Below are 16,885 nucleotides of genomic sequence, written 5' to 3'. Positions count from 1 at the left end.
TGATGTCATTACGCCTCTCAGCGGTGACGGTCTGTCGACGACAGACGTATTGACGTCAACGAATGACCGATGATGTCATGATGTCATTACGCCTCTCAGCGGTGACGGTCTGTCGACGACAGACGTATTGACGTCAACGAATGACCGATGATGTCATGACTTCCTTACGCCTCTCAGCGGTGACGCCACACGTCGCCATGTAAACGAATGTAAAACGAAAAGTCTTTATTCTGCTTCAGAGTTGAAGGTTGATGATTGCCACTATGTGCGATGCACTCTTACAGCTACGAAGTTTCTTTCAGTCCAGGTCACAGTACCGAGAAAAACGTGACGCGACCGCTAGGAGGAGCACAAAATTGGTCCTTCAATATTAATATATTATATAGATGCTTACATCTGAGTGTTTTGGAACTCCTTGGTACCAAGTAAAAATAAAATTTTCTCTGAAGGAAAGTACTTTCTGTTGTGGACAGTGAATTAATCGGTGTCTTTCATTTGAGTAACAGGATTTACATTCGAGTCGGCTAAAACGTTATGAATAAAATTCCACAACAACTACAGAATTCTACAACAGGGGCAAAGCCAGAGAGGAGTCTGTAGAAGACAAAAAGACAACCGACCTGCCTGTGGTGAGAGAGTGAGAGACCAAAAGACTCAGCTTCACCGCAGGAGATACCAATGATCCTAAAAGCCTTGTTTTCCACAGCGTGAAGCCGAGCTCGGTGTGAGGCAGGAGTGCCAGCCCAGAGGGGAGAGTAGTACTCCATCAAGCTGCAGATGAAAGCTTTGTTTGTGGTCAGCAGCTCAGATGTGCTAAGGAAGAACTTTGTATGACGGAGGATGTCCAGTTCGTGACTGATTTTCGAGGCCAGCTTGGAAATGTGGCTTTCCCAGGAAAGATCATGCCAGATAGTGAGACCCAAAAGCTTGAGAGACAGAACTTCTTCAAGAGGATAAAGTTTGATAACTAAAACAACATCAGTCATGTGGTTTGCCAGTCATGTTGGATTGAAAGAAAAAAATTTCACATTTTTTTCATGCCATACCACTTGACTGATGACAATCGTTATCAAAGTATGTTTTCCCTGGGGAGTCGATCACATTTGTCAAATTTCAATTACTTTCATTAAGCCGTTTCAGAGAATAAATGCACCCTAATAAACAATGGATGAAGAATGAAATGTTATCAATTTTAAAAAGTTACACAATTTATTGAATGTTAATTTTTAAAATGTTACCTTAGCCGAAGTAACAAAGCAATTTGAATTTTGTATTTTTGAGATCATCATGTATAATTAAGCAATAACATTGATACGACACCTAATGTTGATATGTGATGATCTGTTTGAAGATTTACAAAACGCCAAGTCTAAAACATGAAGAAGTTTTTTTTCTAAACTTGTTCGAAGCTCATGGAAGAGCTCGACAGAACGGAAGGGAACAAAATGGAAGGGTGGAAACACCAACAGCAGAGTAGAAGTGAGAGTAATATCAAGGGGAGGGGAAGAAGAACACATGGGGGTGAACAAGCTGCACATGAGCTGAATGAGAGTTATCATGCAAACCAATTATAATTTGTTTGTGAACTTGAAGAAGTTATAATAATAATACTATTCCTTTCGTGCCATAAAAGGCACGACGGGCTGCCGAGGCAGTTTCATTGGCAAGGAGTACAGTCCACAACGGGTCACAACTCCGACGCAGGTTACCCCAAATGGTTATGACCCCAGTACACCGTTATTCATTTCACTGACCTCAGAAGGATGACAGGCTGAGTGAACCCAAGGGGTGTTAATTCAACAGTGACAGGGGCTCAAACTCAGGACCCTAAATTCCCAAGCCAACCACCTTAACCGCAAAGCCAACATCACGCTTTATAAAGTTATAGTGCAAACCAATTATAATTTGTTTGTAAAGTTTATAAATTTAGAGTGCAAACCAATTATAATTTGTTTGTAAAGTTTATAAATTTAGAGTGCAAACCAATTATAATTTGTTTGTGAAGTTGAAGAAGTTATAATAATAATACCATTCCTTTCGTGCCATAAAAGGCACGTCGGGCTGCCGAGGAAGTTTAATTGGCAAGGAGTACAGTCCTGAACGGGTCACAACTCGGACGCAGGTTACCCCAAATGGTTATTACCCCAGTACACTGTTATTAATTTCACTGACCTCAGAAGGATGACAGGCTGAGTGAACCCAAGGGGTGTTAATTTAACAGCGACAGGGGCTCAAACGCAGGACCCTAAATTCCCAAGCCAACCACCTTAACCGCAAAGTCAACATCACGCTTTATAAAGTTATAGTGCAAACCAATTATAATTTGTTTGTAAAGTTTATAAAGTTATAGTGCAAACCAATTATAATTTGTTTGTAAAGTTTATAAATTTAGAGTGCAAACCAATTATAATTTGTTTGTAAAGTTTATAAATTTAGAATGCAAACCAATTATAATTTGTTTGGAAAGTTTATAAAGCTAGAATGCAAACCAATTATAATGAAAAAATAAATAGTGCAAAGCATTCTCATTCTCATTCTCCTCCTCACACTTAAACACGAACAGCAAGGTATTTTGTCAATCACATCAAATGTTTGTGGACAAGTTTACGCTTTCTCAAACTTGGATTTTAACCACAGCAACACCACACTCAATGTGGAAATTGCAGCAACATACTGGCCTATCCGATGAAAATTCCCAGGCCTCTTTCGATAACAAATCGAGATAACAAACTTGGATGGCATGCCTCTGTTTTACACCCGTGGGAAAATATGCAAAACTGTCAAGTAATTTAATCTGTAACTTATTGAGAGCTTTCCAGTGAAACCTGGTTGTGATCTGATGTCATTATGACTTGGTTATCAGCTGGGTACAGCTACATTTTGGATGTTTTGGCCAAACAATTTGAGACTTCTCAGAGAGAGGCCCACACGAGATATCTCTGATTCTGATGTACCATAATCTGTTAAAGTCCTTCTCGGGCATAGTTAGGGCAGGAATTTGGAATTTGTTCAGGATGCCGGTGATAGTTCACCTGCTCTTTGCAAAGGGCACTGTGGGATCTTCAACATGCAAATGTTGAAGGAACGTGAAGGAAAAATGTGCACCAACTAATGCTAGCAGACGGAACGTGATTTTCACATCCACCCAAGGGATGGTACACACATTGATGAATCACCCTGCCTGTGAAACACTAGGAAGACAGTTTATAGCTGGGTCAAGATTCAAACCCAGGCTATCCTGCCAGAGGTGAGTTTGTGTGCCTCCAGCCCATCCTGCCAGCCCTCACTAGATATACTTGATGCAAATTCATTGTTAAACACACACACACACACACACACACACACACACACACACACACACACACACACACACACACACACACACACACACACACACACACACAAACGGGGGGGGGGGGCAGGTATTTATGTGAAAGGTAGTTACTTAGCATAGGCCTTTTCTAGCAGGGCACTCCAGAACTCGTTTGCATCACTGGAATGGCAGTAGAGAAGCTTTCCTTGTATTGTGGGAAGTCTGTCGTCCACTACGACCTCCACACGTCGCCCAAAGCGGCAGAACACGAAGCGGAAGATACCAGGATGGGAGCGAGGAGAGACTCGATCCCATTCCTGTCCTTCCACATCTGGAATCACCTGTAGTTTGATGGGAGGTATCGGAGCCAATGCAATTAACAAATTACATAAGACATTTATCCAGTTACACAAACTAATGTGAAACCAGACAAATATTTCCATCTGAGTGCATATACGTAGATACTCATATAATATATATATATATATATATATATATATATATATATATATATATATATATATATATATATATATATACATATGTGTGTGCAAGATGGTGGAATTCACACCCCCCCTCCCCCCGCCCATCTATAGATTACTAAAACTTTCATCTTGTTATTATGTAAGTATATATATATATATATATATATATATATATATATATATATATATATATATATATATGTATATCTTCTTCTTCTTTCGGCTGCTCCCGTTAGGGGTCGCCACAGCGGATCATCAGTATGATCCGCATAGTGATTTGGCACATGTTTTACGCCGGATGCCCTTCCTGACGCAACCCTGGTCGCCTCTTATGACACAGGGATATGGTACACCTATTTTAACCAGGGTATACACCGGCCCAGTACACTGGTACTCATTTTGCCGACCTCGGAAGGATGACAGGCTGAGTCAACCCCCTGGTGTATTAATTCAGTGGCCCAACGGGGCTTGAACTCAGGACCTTTTGGATCCCAAGCCGCTGCCCTAACCACTGTGCAAACACCTGGCTTATGTATATATATATATATATATATATATATATATATATATATATATATATATATATATATATATATATATGTTCCCAAAATACAGCCAAAATGGTACACGATAGTGCAAAAATTTTAGGGCCACCTTACTCACCATTCGCCTGCGGTGTGCAGTATCAAGTTTCGTTGAAATTGGGCAACGAAAAAATTCTTTAAAAAATCAATTCCCGATTCAGTCAAGTACTCTTCAGGAGAATTTGATCAATGCAAACAACCTCAGCGGTATAGTTCGCTGGAGTTATCTTTTTTTTTCTTTTCTCCATTGTTTTTTCACATTGACACGCAATATCAAGTTTCATTCAAATCAGGCAACGAAAAAAAAAGTTTTTTAATCAATTCCCGATTCAGTCAAGTACTCTTCGGGAGTATTTGATCAATGCAAACAACCTCAGCGGTAGAGTTCGCTGGAGCTATCTTCTTTTTTTTCCTTTCTCCGTTGTTTTTTCACATTGACATGCAATATCAAGTTTAATTCAAATCAGGCAACGAAAAAATTTTTTTTAATCAATTCCCGATTCAGTCAAGTACTGTTCGGGAGTATTTTATCAATGCAAAAAACCTCAGCGGTATAGTTCGCTGGAGTTATCTTTTTTTTTCTTTTCTCCATTGTTTTTTCACATTGACACGCAATATCAAGTTTCATTCAAATCAGGCAACGAAAAAAAAAGTTTTTTAATCAATTCCCGATTCAGTCAAGTACTCTTCGGGAGTATTTGATCAATGCAAACAACCTCAGCGGTAGAGTTCGCTGGAGCTATCTTCTTTTTTTTCCTTTCTCCGTTGTTTTTTCACATTGACATGCAATATCAAGTTTAATTCAAATCAGGCAACGAAAATTTTTTTTTAATCAATTCCCGATTCAGTCAAGTACTGTTCGGGAGTATTTTATCAATGCAAAAAACCTCAGCGGTATAGTTCGCTGGAGCCATCTTTTTTTTCTTGAAATGATTTATTTTAAAATCTCAAACTTTTAGCATAGACAAAGAACAATGTAAGCTTAAAATAAACATCACCATTTTGATCTCATACTTCTGTGTTCATTAATAAATAAAATTGTGTTTTGAAGATTACGCACAATAATTTCTTCGACTTTCTTTTCTCCGTATTTTTTTTCACATTTACACGCAATATCAAGTTTTGTTCAAATCGGGCAACGAAAACAAATATTAAAAAATCATTTCCCGATTCAGTCAAGTACTCTTCGGAAAAATTTGATCAATGCAAACAACCTCAGCGGTATAGTTCGCTGGAGCTACCTTAGGTGGCTACCAGCCACCTTAAAATTGAATGCGACCTATTTTTGTTTTTTCTCTTGAAATGATTTTTTTTTCATCAACCGCTGTCACAACGGGAACCAAACGGGTTCACGGGTCATCTAATATATTACTAAAACTCTCATCTTGTATGTATATATATATATATATATATATATATATATATATATATATATATGTATGTATATTCCCGAAATACAGCCAAAACGGTACATGATAGCGCAAACATTTTAGGGCCACCTTACTCACCATTCGCCTGCGGTGTGCAGTATCAAGTTTCGTTCAAATCGGGCAACAACAAAAAAAAAATTAAAAAACAATTCCCAATTCAATGAAGTACTCTTCGGGAGTATTTGATCAATGCAAACAACCTCAGCGGTATAGCTTGCTGGAGCTCTCTTTTTTTTTTCTTGAAATGATTTTTTTCAACAACCGCAGTCACAACGGGAACCCACTGGGTTCATGGGTCGTCTATTAATTTTTATTTCTCTCTTGTACATAATATTGTTGTGGTTCTGTAAAACCGCATGCCTCCAAGGCAATGGCACACAACATACAGCGATCTCAAGGCAGTTATTTCAATAGTATGTGTATTAGTTTGTCCTTTCCATATGTCTAGTGGGTAAAGGGGAAATATGCGTTGTGTGGGACTCCCTCAGTTTGATCTCTTATAACCTGTAAATCTCGCAATTCTTCCATTCTTTTTTTTCACTCTTTGCTACACCTTTCTCTCACACGAAACATGCAAGCAAGCACACACGCCAATCAATGGAAACTAAGCAGATGCAGTGCGAGCACCTCCAGTACATTCATGCTGTGACCGGCCTATTCGTGCATTTGCGTGACAATTTTCCATTCAAAACTGTGCGCCTATTCTCAACCGCCTTTTCGCTTTAGACCTTCATTCCACTCACCAAACATACCACGCTCACCAAAAATACCACGCTCACCACAACCACTTCATTCGACTAATAAAAATCCTCACAACAACCCATGCTTATACATTCCCACTGCAAATGCGACCTTTATTCACAATTTCATTACAACGAACTTCAACCTCTTCCCCACAATGCTACATTACAATCCTCTCTCACTACAAATTCCACATGTTCACACTACTCTACAACCGCCGCAACTGCCACATGGTCATCAAACTCTTACCATAGCCTCAAAGAACCCGGAGGAGAAGTAGGTCTGGTTATTTTTGGGCATAACTCGAAGCCCAAATGTGCGCTGGAACTTGTTTAAGGACCTACGGTGGCACAGGGATTTCCCTAAAATGCCATGTTTGAATGGAAACCAGCGCATGTTTGGGGCTGGAGAGCGCGTCCAAAAACCACGGCCCCTTGTTAAATTTGAAGCGCCGATGCATAACAGGGTCAGCGAGCGACTGAGCCATTTTTCGTTTTTGGGGCCCAGTGGACGTGGACACAACCACAAGAGACCAGTGGGGAAGCGTGATTTCGCTTACAGCCCCTTTTGTTCCGATTTTTTTGGCTCCTCCCCTTATCCAGGCTCATAAGAAGAGCAGTTCTGAACAGTTAGTAGCCAGAGTTGGAGATCGGAGAGCAGTTGGAGATCGGAGAGCAGTTCATCATTGGCAGATCACCAGGGACAGGGAGAGGACGAGCCAGAGCAGCACTTGCCAGACATCGGACCTCGCTGGGGAGACAGCAGCACAGAGCACGGGGTGCCACGAGTTCACGTGATAAAGCATGAGGTCACACGTTGCTGCTACGAGCCAGGCCTGCTCCATTCCAATCGACGCTCATTCGATTAAATCGACACTTACGCATACAGATTCTTACACAAATAGGACAGGGTCTTTCTTTTCATGCATCTTTCTTATACCATCTATCTCAATCTATATATATATATATATATATATATATATATATATATATATATATATATATATATATATATATATATATATATATCTCTCTCTCTCTCTCTCTCTCTCTCTCTCTCTCTCTCTCTCTCTCTCTCTCTCTCTCTCTCTCTCTCTCTCTCTCTCTCTCTCTCTCTCGCACACACTCTCTCTCTCGCACTCTCTCACTCCCTCTCTCTCATCTACTATACATGCACAAAAGAGAAATCAATGCGGGCAAAGTTCAACCATTCTTTTCAGAGCAGGGCCAAAGAGCGAACTAATGGAGGGAATCAAACGGGCTTGTACCTCACATTTTTTCCTCTTGCATCATGCCGCACCCCCCACCCCCCACATTGCATTATACTCGCACTCACACTACCACACCCCATACACCTCTAAGTATTCCTCCCTCCTCTCCCTTCCTAAGCTTACTGGGCTGCGTTGGTCTCCCGGCCACGCCAGGTATTTACAAGTCGTTATTCCTCATCTGCTTCTCTCTCTCTCTTTGGGCTATCTCCAATTTTCCTCGAGTTTTTGTGTGTGTGATGGTGCCTGTCATAGCATAAGTTAACATTGTGTTAGATCTAATAGGATAACTCTGCACTGTGTCTCCTTCTGTAAATTGTTTGCCTTTTTCCACACCCCACAAATTCCTTGCTTTCCCTGCTGTACATTGCAATTAACCCATTTACTGAGCCACAAACCTTTCCTTGTATTTTGGTCTTAAATAAATGTGCTGTTTAGAAATGTTCCCAACTCATTCTTGTCTTTTCCTCTATTGGTCCAGCATGGCACACACTCCAGCTTAGGTTGGATGGTATTCCTAAAAATTCTGTTTCATAGCCAGTACGCACTTGCCAGCTCCGCTCAGCTGCACCTGATCCAGTAGGTAATCTGATTAACACAAATATACCGAGGGCGCGATCCCCGATAAGGAGGTTATGTGTCCTTCGGCAAACGGTTGTTAGATGGATGACCCAAAGTCACGTGGTCATGTTATTGGCGTTCGCGGTCGATTAGCGACCCGCTACCACACAAAATTATTCATGTGCGATGGCCTGCAATTCCGGTGAGTCCGGAAAGGAACCCAAGACTGCCCTCCCTCGTGGTTCCCCTGCGATGCTGGGCCGCAACAATATGGAGGTGATTATTATTATTTACTGGCAGGGTTACCTGGCGTTGCCCGGGTGAGGTGGTGGGGGGGGGGGGTACTGAGAAGTGGGAGGAGAGCCATAGGGCTGAGAATGGGGCCCGTGGATCGGAGGCAGAACCGACGGGGTGAGGGTGGGGAGGGAGAAACTGTGCAGGGGGCAGGAGAGCCAGAACACCAGGTGGTAAAGGGGTCTTAAAGGAACACCAGTGGATAAAGGGGTCTTAAGGATCTTCAAGGGTCTTGGGGTCTTAAGGGTCTTACAGGTCATTGGGGTCTTAAGGGTCCTTGAGAACTTAAAGGGTCTTTGGGGTCTTCAAGAGCCTTAACTGTCTTTGGGGTCCAAAGGGTTTTTGGGGTATTAAAGTGTTTTAATTGTGTTTGGGGAATTCATTGGTCTTCAGGGTCTTCTGGGTCTTTGGGATCTTATCTCTCAAGCATGTAGAAAGTCTTCTCTCAAGCATGCAAAAAGTCTTCTCTCAAACATGTATTCTAATCTCTCAAGCATGTAAAAAAGGTCTTATGGTTCTTCAGGCTCTTTAAAGGCTGAAGTTGTGCATGAAAATACACTTAGAACAACCACCAGGTCAGACTTGGTCTGTGTGCCAAATTTGGTAGTTGTTGGCCCAGCGGTCTTTGCAAAAAACACAAACAAACACACAGACATCCGATTAAACATATTTATTCGATTTATTCGTATGCAGCCTGTGGCTACTTGGCTGCATCATTTTCTGTGGGCATGGCTATGCCGTTAATGCAGTTTCCCCTGTTACCAGTGAGCTGGTACGTACTCATTTTGCCGACCTCAGAAGGATGACAGACCAAGTCAACCCGCCTGGTGTTAATTCAACAGCACGACAGGGACTTGCACTCAATGGTGCGACAGGGACATTCACTCAAGACCTTAACAATCTTCAGCCAGCCACCTTAAAAAGTGAAGTTAACACCAGGCCAACAAAATGGTAATTATATGAAACGATCATATTCATCAGGACACCTGTTTTTATTTATGAAATAACTATTCAAACACTCTATGTTCCTAAATTTTTCTTCTTCCTTTAATGGGTACAATTATTTCCACATTCTTGTGAGGTTGGCCCGGTGGGGGGTGGGGCAAGTTTTGACCCAAGTCTTTCACGATCCAACTGGCCCAATCCAATGTTCAACTGAGTATAGGTAGAGCAGGCAATTGTAATTTGTTCATGATGCTGGGGATAGCTCACCGATTCTTGCACCAACTAATTCTGGCAGACGGGACGCTCGGTCTGGCAGACGGGACGGCACACACATATTGATGAACTATGTTTGCCTGTGAAACACAGTTTATAGCCGGGTCAGCATTAGAACCCACGCTAGACAGCTGAGAGGTGAGTGTGTGTACCTCTCGACTATCCTACCAGAACAGCATTTTGTTTCTCATAAACTTGCAATAAACTATTCAATTCTCAAACTATAGTAATACGTGCAACGCTCAAAATGTTCTCAGAACATGATGCTCACAATGATTGCAAGAAACGATCACTTTTTTATGTTTCAATAAAAAATTTTTTTGTAATTCCCTGATTAATTACATACTGATATATTTAAAAAAAAAAAAAACCATGACATCTTTTGGACGAATGAGATTATCTCGTTCTGAGAACTTTTTGAACGTCCCTCGGAGAAGTTCATTCCTTTCATTTGAACATCGATGTACGTACAGTACGGTACACATAATTCAGACAATACCTTGTTGATGTTCAATGCGACTGATATGTCGAAATTGAGTCGGGATCGCCAAAGGCTTGCACCCCAGGTTTAAAGGGCACTAGATGACCCGTGAACCCGTTGGGTTCCCATTGTGATAGGTGTTGATAAAACCAGAGTTGGTGTCAAAGCCACCCAATGCTCACCTGTTTATACATTTATCGTTTTTAAAAGACTAGTCTAATAATTAATATTTTTTATAAAGCATTGCAGTGAAGTCTGATCCAAATAATTTTAAAGCAATATATGTATTTGTATATTGTAATCAGTAAAAAATAGTGTGGTGGATAAAAACATTAGAAAGGAAACAAGCTTCTAAATATCTTGCACCAAAAACTTTAACGTTGATGTGCTATAAAAAAAAGTTAAGTTCAAAACAGGTCAAAAATTTAAAACATTTGAAATTATTTTTAAATTTCAACTTCAATACATCAATAATATATCCCAAAGGAACCACCATGCCAAATATGAGCATCCTAGTACACATATTAAATGAATGGCAAGCTTCGAAAAAACTTGCACCAAAAACTTTAACGTTGATGTGCTACAAAAAGTTAAGTTCAAAACAGGTCAAAAATTAAAGACATTTGAAATTATTTTTCATTTCAACTTCACTACATCAATAATATACCCAAAAGGAACCTCCATGCCAAATATCAGCATCCTAGTACATATATTAAATGAATGGCAAGCTTCTAAAAAGCTTGCACCAAAAACTTTAACATTTTCACGCTCACGCTCATGCCGGGGGTATCGCTATAGCTCTCTGTTCTTCGAACAGGCGAGCTAAAAATCATTTCAAAAAAAAGAAAAAAGAAAAAAGATAGCTCCAGGGAACTAACTATATAATACCACTGAGGTTCTTTGCATTGATCAAATAATCCCGAAGAGTACGTGACTGAATCGGGAAATGATTTTTTAATAATTTTTTTCGTTGCCCGATTTGAACAAAACTTGATATTGTGCGTCAATGTGAAAAAAAAAAAAACGAAGAAAAGAAAGTCGAAGAAATCATTGTGCGTAATCTTCTAAACACAATTGTATTTATTAATGAACACGGAAGTCTTAGATCAAAATGGCGATGTTTATTTTATGCCTAAAAATAGTTCGTTCTTTGTTTGTACTAAATGTTTGAGATTTTTAAATAAATCATTTCAAGAAAAAAAATATAAAAAGATAGCTCCAGCGAACTATACTGCTCAGGTTGTTTGCATTGATCAAATACTCCCGAAGAGTACCTGATGAATCGGGAATTGATTTTTTATAATTTTTTTCATTGCCCGAGTTTAACGAAACTTGATACTACGCACCGCAGGAGAATGGTGAGTAATGTGGGCCAATTTTTGCGCTGTCGTGTACCGTTTTGGCTGTATTTTGGGAACATACATACATACATACATACACAAGCCGGTAGGCGACATGGGTGGTCGCTATATAATTGCATACTAGTCATACAGTTTTTGACGGATCAGGCTGAAAATTTTTGACAAAGAGTTTGATTATAGTGCGCATAAAAGCGTGGAAGCCAATTTTTGATTTTCAAAAAAAAAAAAATTCGGATTTTTTCAAAAATTCCAAAGTCCCGTTGCAAGGCAACGGTGGCATCCATAGCAACGGTTCTCAAAAGCATAGAACTAGATCGTGGTATGAACCTACCAGTCAAGTTTCATCAAAATCGGTTGACTCCTCTGGCCTCCAGAGCTGTCCATTACATACAAACAAACAGACAGACATACAGACAGACGGAAAAGCTGAGAAAAACGGTAGCCTAGCCGACCACCCAACATACAAGATGAGAGTTTTGGTAATATATAGATGTCACTGTGGGACAATCGAGGTTACAGACACGTGGGTCATCAGTTACTCGCAGAGCCGACACCGCTTCCCTGATGGACCAATTAGTTGTCGTGTTTGACAAAAAAAAATTGGCGAAAAGGAAAGGAAGATAAATTTACCTGTGCGGCATGCATAGAGTGCTTCAACACATCCTTACCCCACCCCTCTTCCCTGTCCCCTTCCTAACGCCTCGCTACCTACCCCACCTTTGCCCTCTGTTCGGCCTGATGTCCCTTCCGCTAGAAATATCTTACACACAATGACAGGCTTTGACAGGCCCCTCCTGTTTTTTTTTGTATTTTTTTGGGGGGGGGGGGTTGGTGGGGAGAGAGAAGGGAAGGAGGCCAAATTTACCCATGTGAAGAATGCATTAACCTCAGAGTTACGCAGGTAAAAAAGGAAATTGTAATACCCTCTGCCACCACCACTGGGTGGTATGTGTCGTGATGGTAATCCAAAAGGATATTGTGGCGTCGCATTGTGGCATTCAAATGTGGTGTCATTCCTCCCTTATTACCTCCGCCACCGAAGGTGGAGGAGGTTATGTTTTCACCCCTCTCGGTCTGTTTGTGTGTTTGTTTGTGTACAGGAAATCTCAAAAAGTTGTGGACGGATTCAGCTGAAACTTGGTGGACACGTTGGGTGTGGTGTAACAACGACGAATTGATTCAATTTTGGTGAAGATCCAGATCCGGATCCGGATCTCATAGCTTTTTTTAATTGATTCTTCACCATTGAGAGACAGGGGCAAAAACGATATAGTACTGTATGGCATGATATTTCAAAAATGTATTGATTGAGCCCGATATGTTCTTGTGGATCAGGCATTATGTGGCGGAGGTTTGCGCTCAACCGAGTGCCCTTCATATATATATATATATATATATATATATATATATATATATATATATATATATATATATATATATATATATATATATATATATATATATATATATATATATACATACACACACACGAGTGAGATACCCGTGCCATACACGGGAGGAGCCCAAAAGCAAACAGACGATGCGGAAACAGCGAATGCCAAACCAAGAACCAATAAATTCTTCATTTCTGTGACACCTTCAGTTGAACGTCAGGCATAGACAACCGGTTCGTGAAGGACTTGGGCAAAAAAACTTACTGCAGCTGACCCTGACAGAAGTAATGTGCATGACAACACAAAAACTGCAAATCCCAAATCCACCAACGTCGCAGGTGGAAACCCTCAAATAATTTCCTCATTCTGCTTTAAACTCAATCTCTCCATATATTTTCATTCCAATCACAAAGTAATCCAAATTCATTGGGACCATACTCTGTGCAGAGCGTCAGTGCTGCCGAAGCAGTCTCCTGGGGTATTGGGCACAATCCTGGACGGGTCGCCACTCCGACACGGGATACTCAGATGGCTCAATCATCCCAGCAATGTGGTACTCATTTTTCCAACCTCAGAAGGATGACAGGCTGAGTCAACCCCACCTGGTGTTAATTCAACAGCACAACCGGGGCTTAACCTCAAGATCCTAAGATATTAAACCAGCCACCTTAACTATTAAGCCAACGTCAGGCCTATCTATATCAAGATTATAATAATTACCTGTCTCGGAAGAGTTAAATATAATTTCTGCTTAAATAACCATTAGATTATGAATGTAGTCCAGATGCATTGTTATGGAAGACAAGACAGGCGCACCTTTGTCCTCTGCTGTCCCAGCAGAATTTGCATGGTGGGAGTGGGGGGGGGTCGGGGCTGGGTCCCTTCCAGCCCGCCAAGCCAAAGCCCGCAAGCTTGCCGAGTTGTTTTGGAAGCTTGAACTTAACTTTGAGTTCAAGGAGTTGAATTCGAGACAGCCACCCTGACACCTCAAGGGGCTTGTGATTTAACCAGTGTCGTCTCCAACACAAGTTTGCTATTCTAAACGCAGTTTTTAGAACATAGCCTCATGAAACAATGGCACAAAGTCAAACACAATTCATTGCAATCAATTTACCTACCACATCAACTTACGAGGTACACTGAAAGTGAAAAGACACAAAGACACAAGAAGCAAGTCATGCAGGGACTCAGCCGTAATGATGGACTTCATTAATTACATACAACAGGTCACACAATCGATACAAAAGGCAGATACAGCATCACACCCACGGGGATCCTCCATCCATCCCAGGGTAAGGAAAGGGAAGCAAAGCAAGAAATAAACATTTGCCGGGAGTTAAACTAAAACTCGGGAAAAGGAAGGGAAAGGAGTTAAGGCCTCTGCTGAAGGAGACATCTGGACGCTTCATCCAGGCTGGTGTGAGCGGAGCTTTACAGGAAAAAGAGAGAGAACGGGGCCAGTCGTCCCGCTCTGCATCAACCTGACAGCTCGTCCTGACTGCCCTCCTTAACTGTCCCCTTCATACGTCCCGTTACTCCCAAGGACAGGCCCAATTGTCCCGCTCTGCATCAACCTGACAGCTCATCCTGACTGCCCTCCTTAACTGTCCCCTTCATACGTCCCCTTACTCCCAAGGACAGGCCCAATTGTCCCGCTCTGCATCAACCTGACAGCTCGTCCTGACTGCCCTCCTTAACTGTCCCCTTCATACGTCCCCTTACTCCCAAGGACAGGCCCAGTCGTTCTGCTCTGCATCAACCTGACAGCTCGTCCTGACTGTCCTCCTTAACTGTCCCCTTCATACATCCCCTCACTCCCAAGGACAGGCCCAGTCGTCCCGCTCTGCATCAACCTGACAGCTCGTCCTGACTGCCCTCCTTAACTGTCCCCTTGTTACGTCCCTTCACTCCCAAGAACAGGCCCAGTCGTCCCGCTCTGCATCAACCTGACAGCTCATCCTGACTGTCCTCCTTAACTGTCCCCTTCATGCGTCCCCTCACTCCCAAGGACAGCTGCGTCGAAGCAGGCCGCCACTCACTGAGCAACACAGCTCTGGTCACTGATGGTTTACTAAGCTTACTTCACCACCAGAATACCACAGCTCGCATCTTATTTCTCTCTTCTCTCTCCTTTTTCCATCTCAGCTTTATGGTGTGATCGAGTCCTTTCGACGACACAGCTTTACAGGCTGAAGCTACTCACGCCATGAACACTGATCTCTATACGAACTGGATAGGAGGGCACACTCATTTTTTTGAAGCCATTGTCCACCATGTTTGTTCACCCCTGAGTGTACCCATGCTGGATCTGAAAGTAGCTGACATGCTCAACTCATGCAAGACATTCACCCTCGACACACACACACACACACACACACACACACACACACACACACACACACACACACACACACACACACACACACACACACACACACACACACACACACACACACACACACTGATGCCTCTCCCCGCCTGTAAAACACCAAACTCACAGTTTATAGCTGTACCAAGACGTTAACCTCCGCTCGACAGCTTACAGGCAAGCGAATATAGCATCGAAAATAACACTGAACAACAAATTTCAAAAAAAATTTTTTACTGGAGATGTGTAAAGTGATTAAGACTAATTTGGGTACGCTGATTTCAAAAATCATAACCGTTTTGCTGTATCACGTCAGGATTTTCAGGAACAGAAATATTCCCATTGCCTAGAAGTCAGGATTTCAATGAAATTTACATATTTCTTTAACATGTCTATTTCGTACAATTGTTGTTAACTTGTGTTATATTTCTTTCTTTCAGATAAAGATGAGTAGGCGTTCCTGTACCAATCATCCTGACAACTTCTGTTATGTCTGTGGTCGGTATACCAAAAAAGATCAACAGCGAAGTATATCTACAGCAATGAAAATGAAGGCCGCCTACTTTCACTACTTCGGGTGTAAGGTGGGGGACCAAGAACAGAGCTGGGCACCACACATCTGCTGCACAAGCTGTCACACAACCTTGACTCAGTGGTTGGTGGGCAAGCGCGCGAGCATGCCATTTGCGGTGCCCATGATATGGTGTGAGCCGCAGAATCATCATGATGATTGTTATTTCTTCTGCACAAGCATCGCCGGCTTCAACAAGAAGAATAAAGGTCACATCAAGTACGCTGACTGCGTCTCTGCTCGTAAACCTGTGCCTCATGATGACGAGAACCCCGTTCCAACACCTCCAGCTGATCAGAACATAGCTGTAAGCAGTGGTGAAGAGGATGGTGATGATGAACCTTTTGAACCCGACACTCAAGAATCACACCTTCTGAACCAGGGAGACTTAAATGATCTTGTAAGAGATCTCTCACTGTCAAAGGCGAAGGCAGAGCTGCTTGGATCAAGGCTGCAGCAGTGGAATCTACTTGAACCTAACACCAAGATATCCTTGGTCCGAGCACGTCACAGAGACATGGCTGAGTTCTTTGAGATGGAAGACACGATGACATTCTGCAGTGACATCAACGGTCTGTTGAAAGAACTTGGGTGTGATCACGATCCTGCAGACTGGCGCCTCTTCATCGACTCGGGGAAGAACAGCTTGAAGGCTGTTTTGCTCCACAATGGCAACGAGAAACCATCAGTCCCACTGGCTCACGCGTTCGGCATAACAGAGACCTATGAGACTATGCGGCAGCTGCTTGATTCCATAAAGTACAATGACTTCAACTGGCACATCTGTGGAGACTTGAAAGTGGTGGCGCTGTTGTTA

At 42.0% G+C, this 16,885-nt stretch overlaps 1 protein-coding gene and 1 long non-coding RNA gene across 5 annotated transcripts in view; both read right to left on the bottom strand.

Moving 5' to 3' along the window:
- The window catches only part of LOC147013124 (calpain-5-like), a 79,163-nt gene that overhangs the window by 39,054 nt on the left and 23,224 nt on the right, over window positions 1-16,885 (bottom strand). For all 4 annotated transcript variants that reach the window (XM_085854731.1, XM_085854734.1, XM_085854732.1 and 1 more), the window contains one exon: window positions 3,446-3,654. In XM_085854731.1, the coding sequence (XP_085710857.1) occupies window positions 3,446-3,654 (209 nt within the window). The remainder of the gene's footprint in view (window positions 1-3,445; window positions 3,655-16,885) is intronic.
- On the bottom strand, window positions 5,838-13,045 carry LOC147013125 (uncharacterized). The gene is made up of 3 exons (XR_015051209.1): window positions 10,393-13,045; window positions 9,888-9,973; window positions 5,838-7,303 (listed from the first exon to the last, which is right to left on the bottom strand). It is a non-coding gene; the product is annotated as an uncharacterized LOC147013125 (long non-coding RNA).

The sequence above is a fragment of the Eptatretus burgeri genome, chromosome 14, assembly GCF_056783735.1.
Source record: "Eptatretus burgeri isolate ZD-2024b chromosome 14, Ebu_testis_v1, whole genome shotgun sequence".
NCBI classification, from domain to species: domain Eukaryota; kingdom Metazoa; phylum Chordata; class Myxini; order Myxiniformes; family Myxinidae; genus Eptatretus; species Eptatretus burgeri.
The sequence above is the reverse complement of the archived record's forward strand: the minus strand, read 5'-3'. Positions and strand labels throughout refer to the sequence as shown.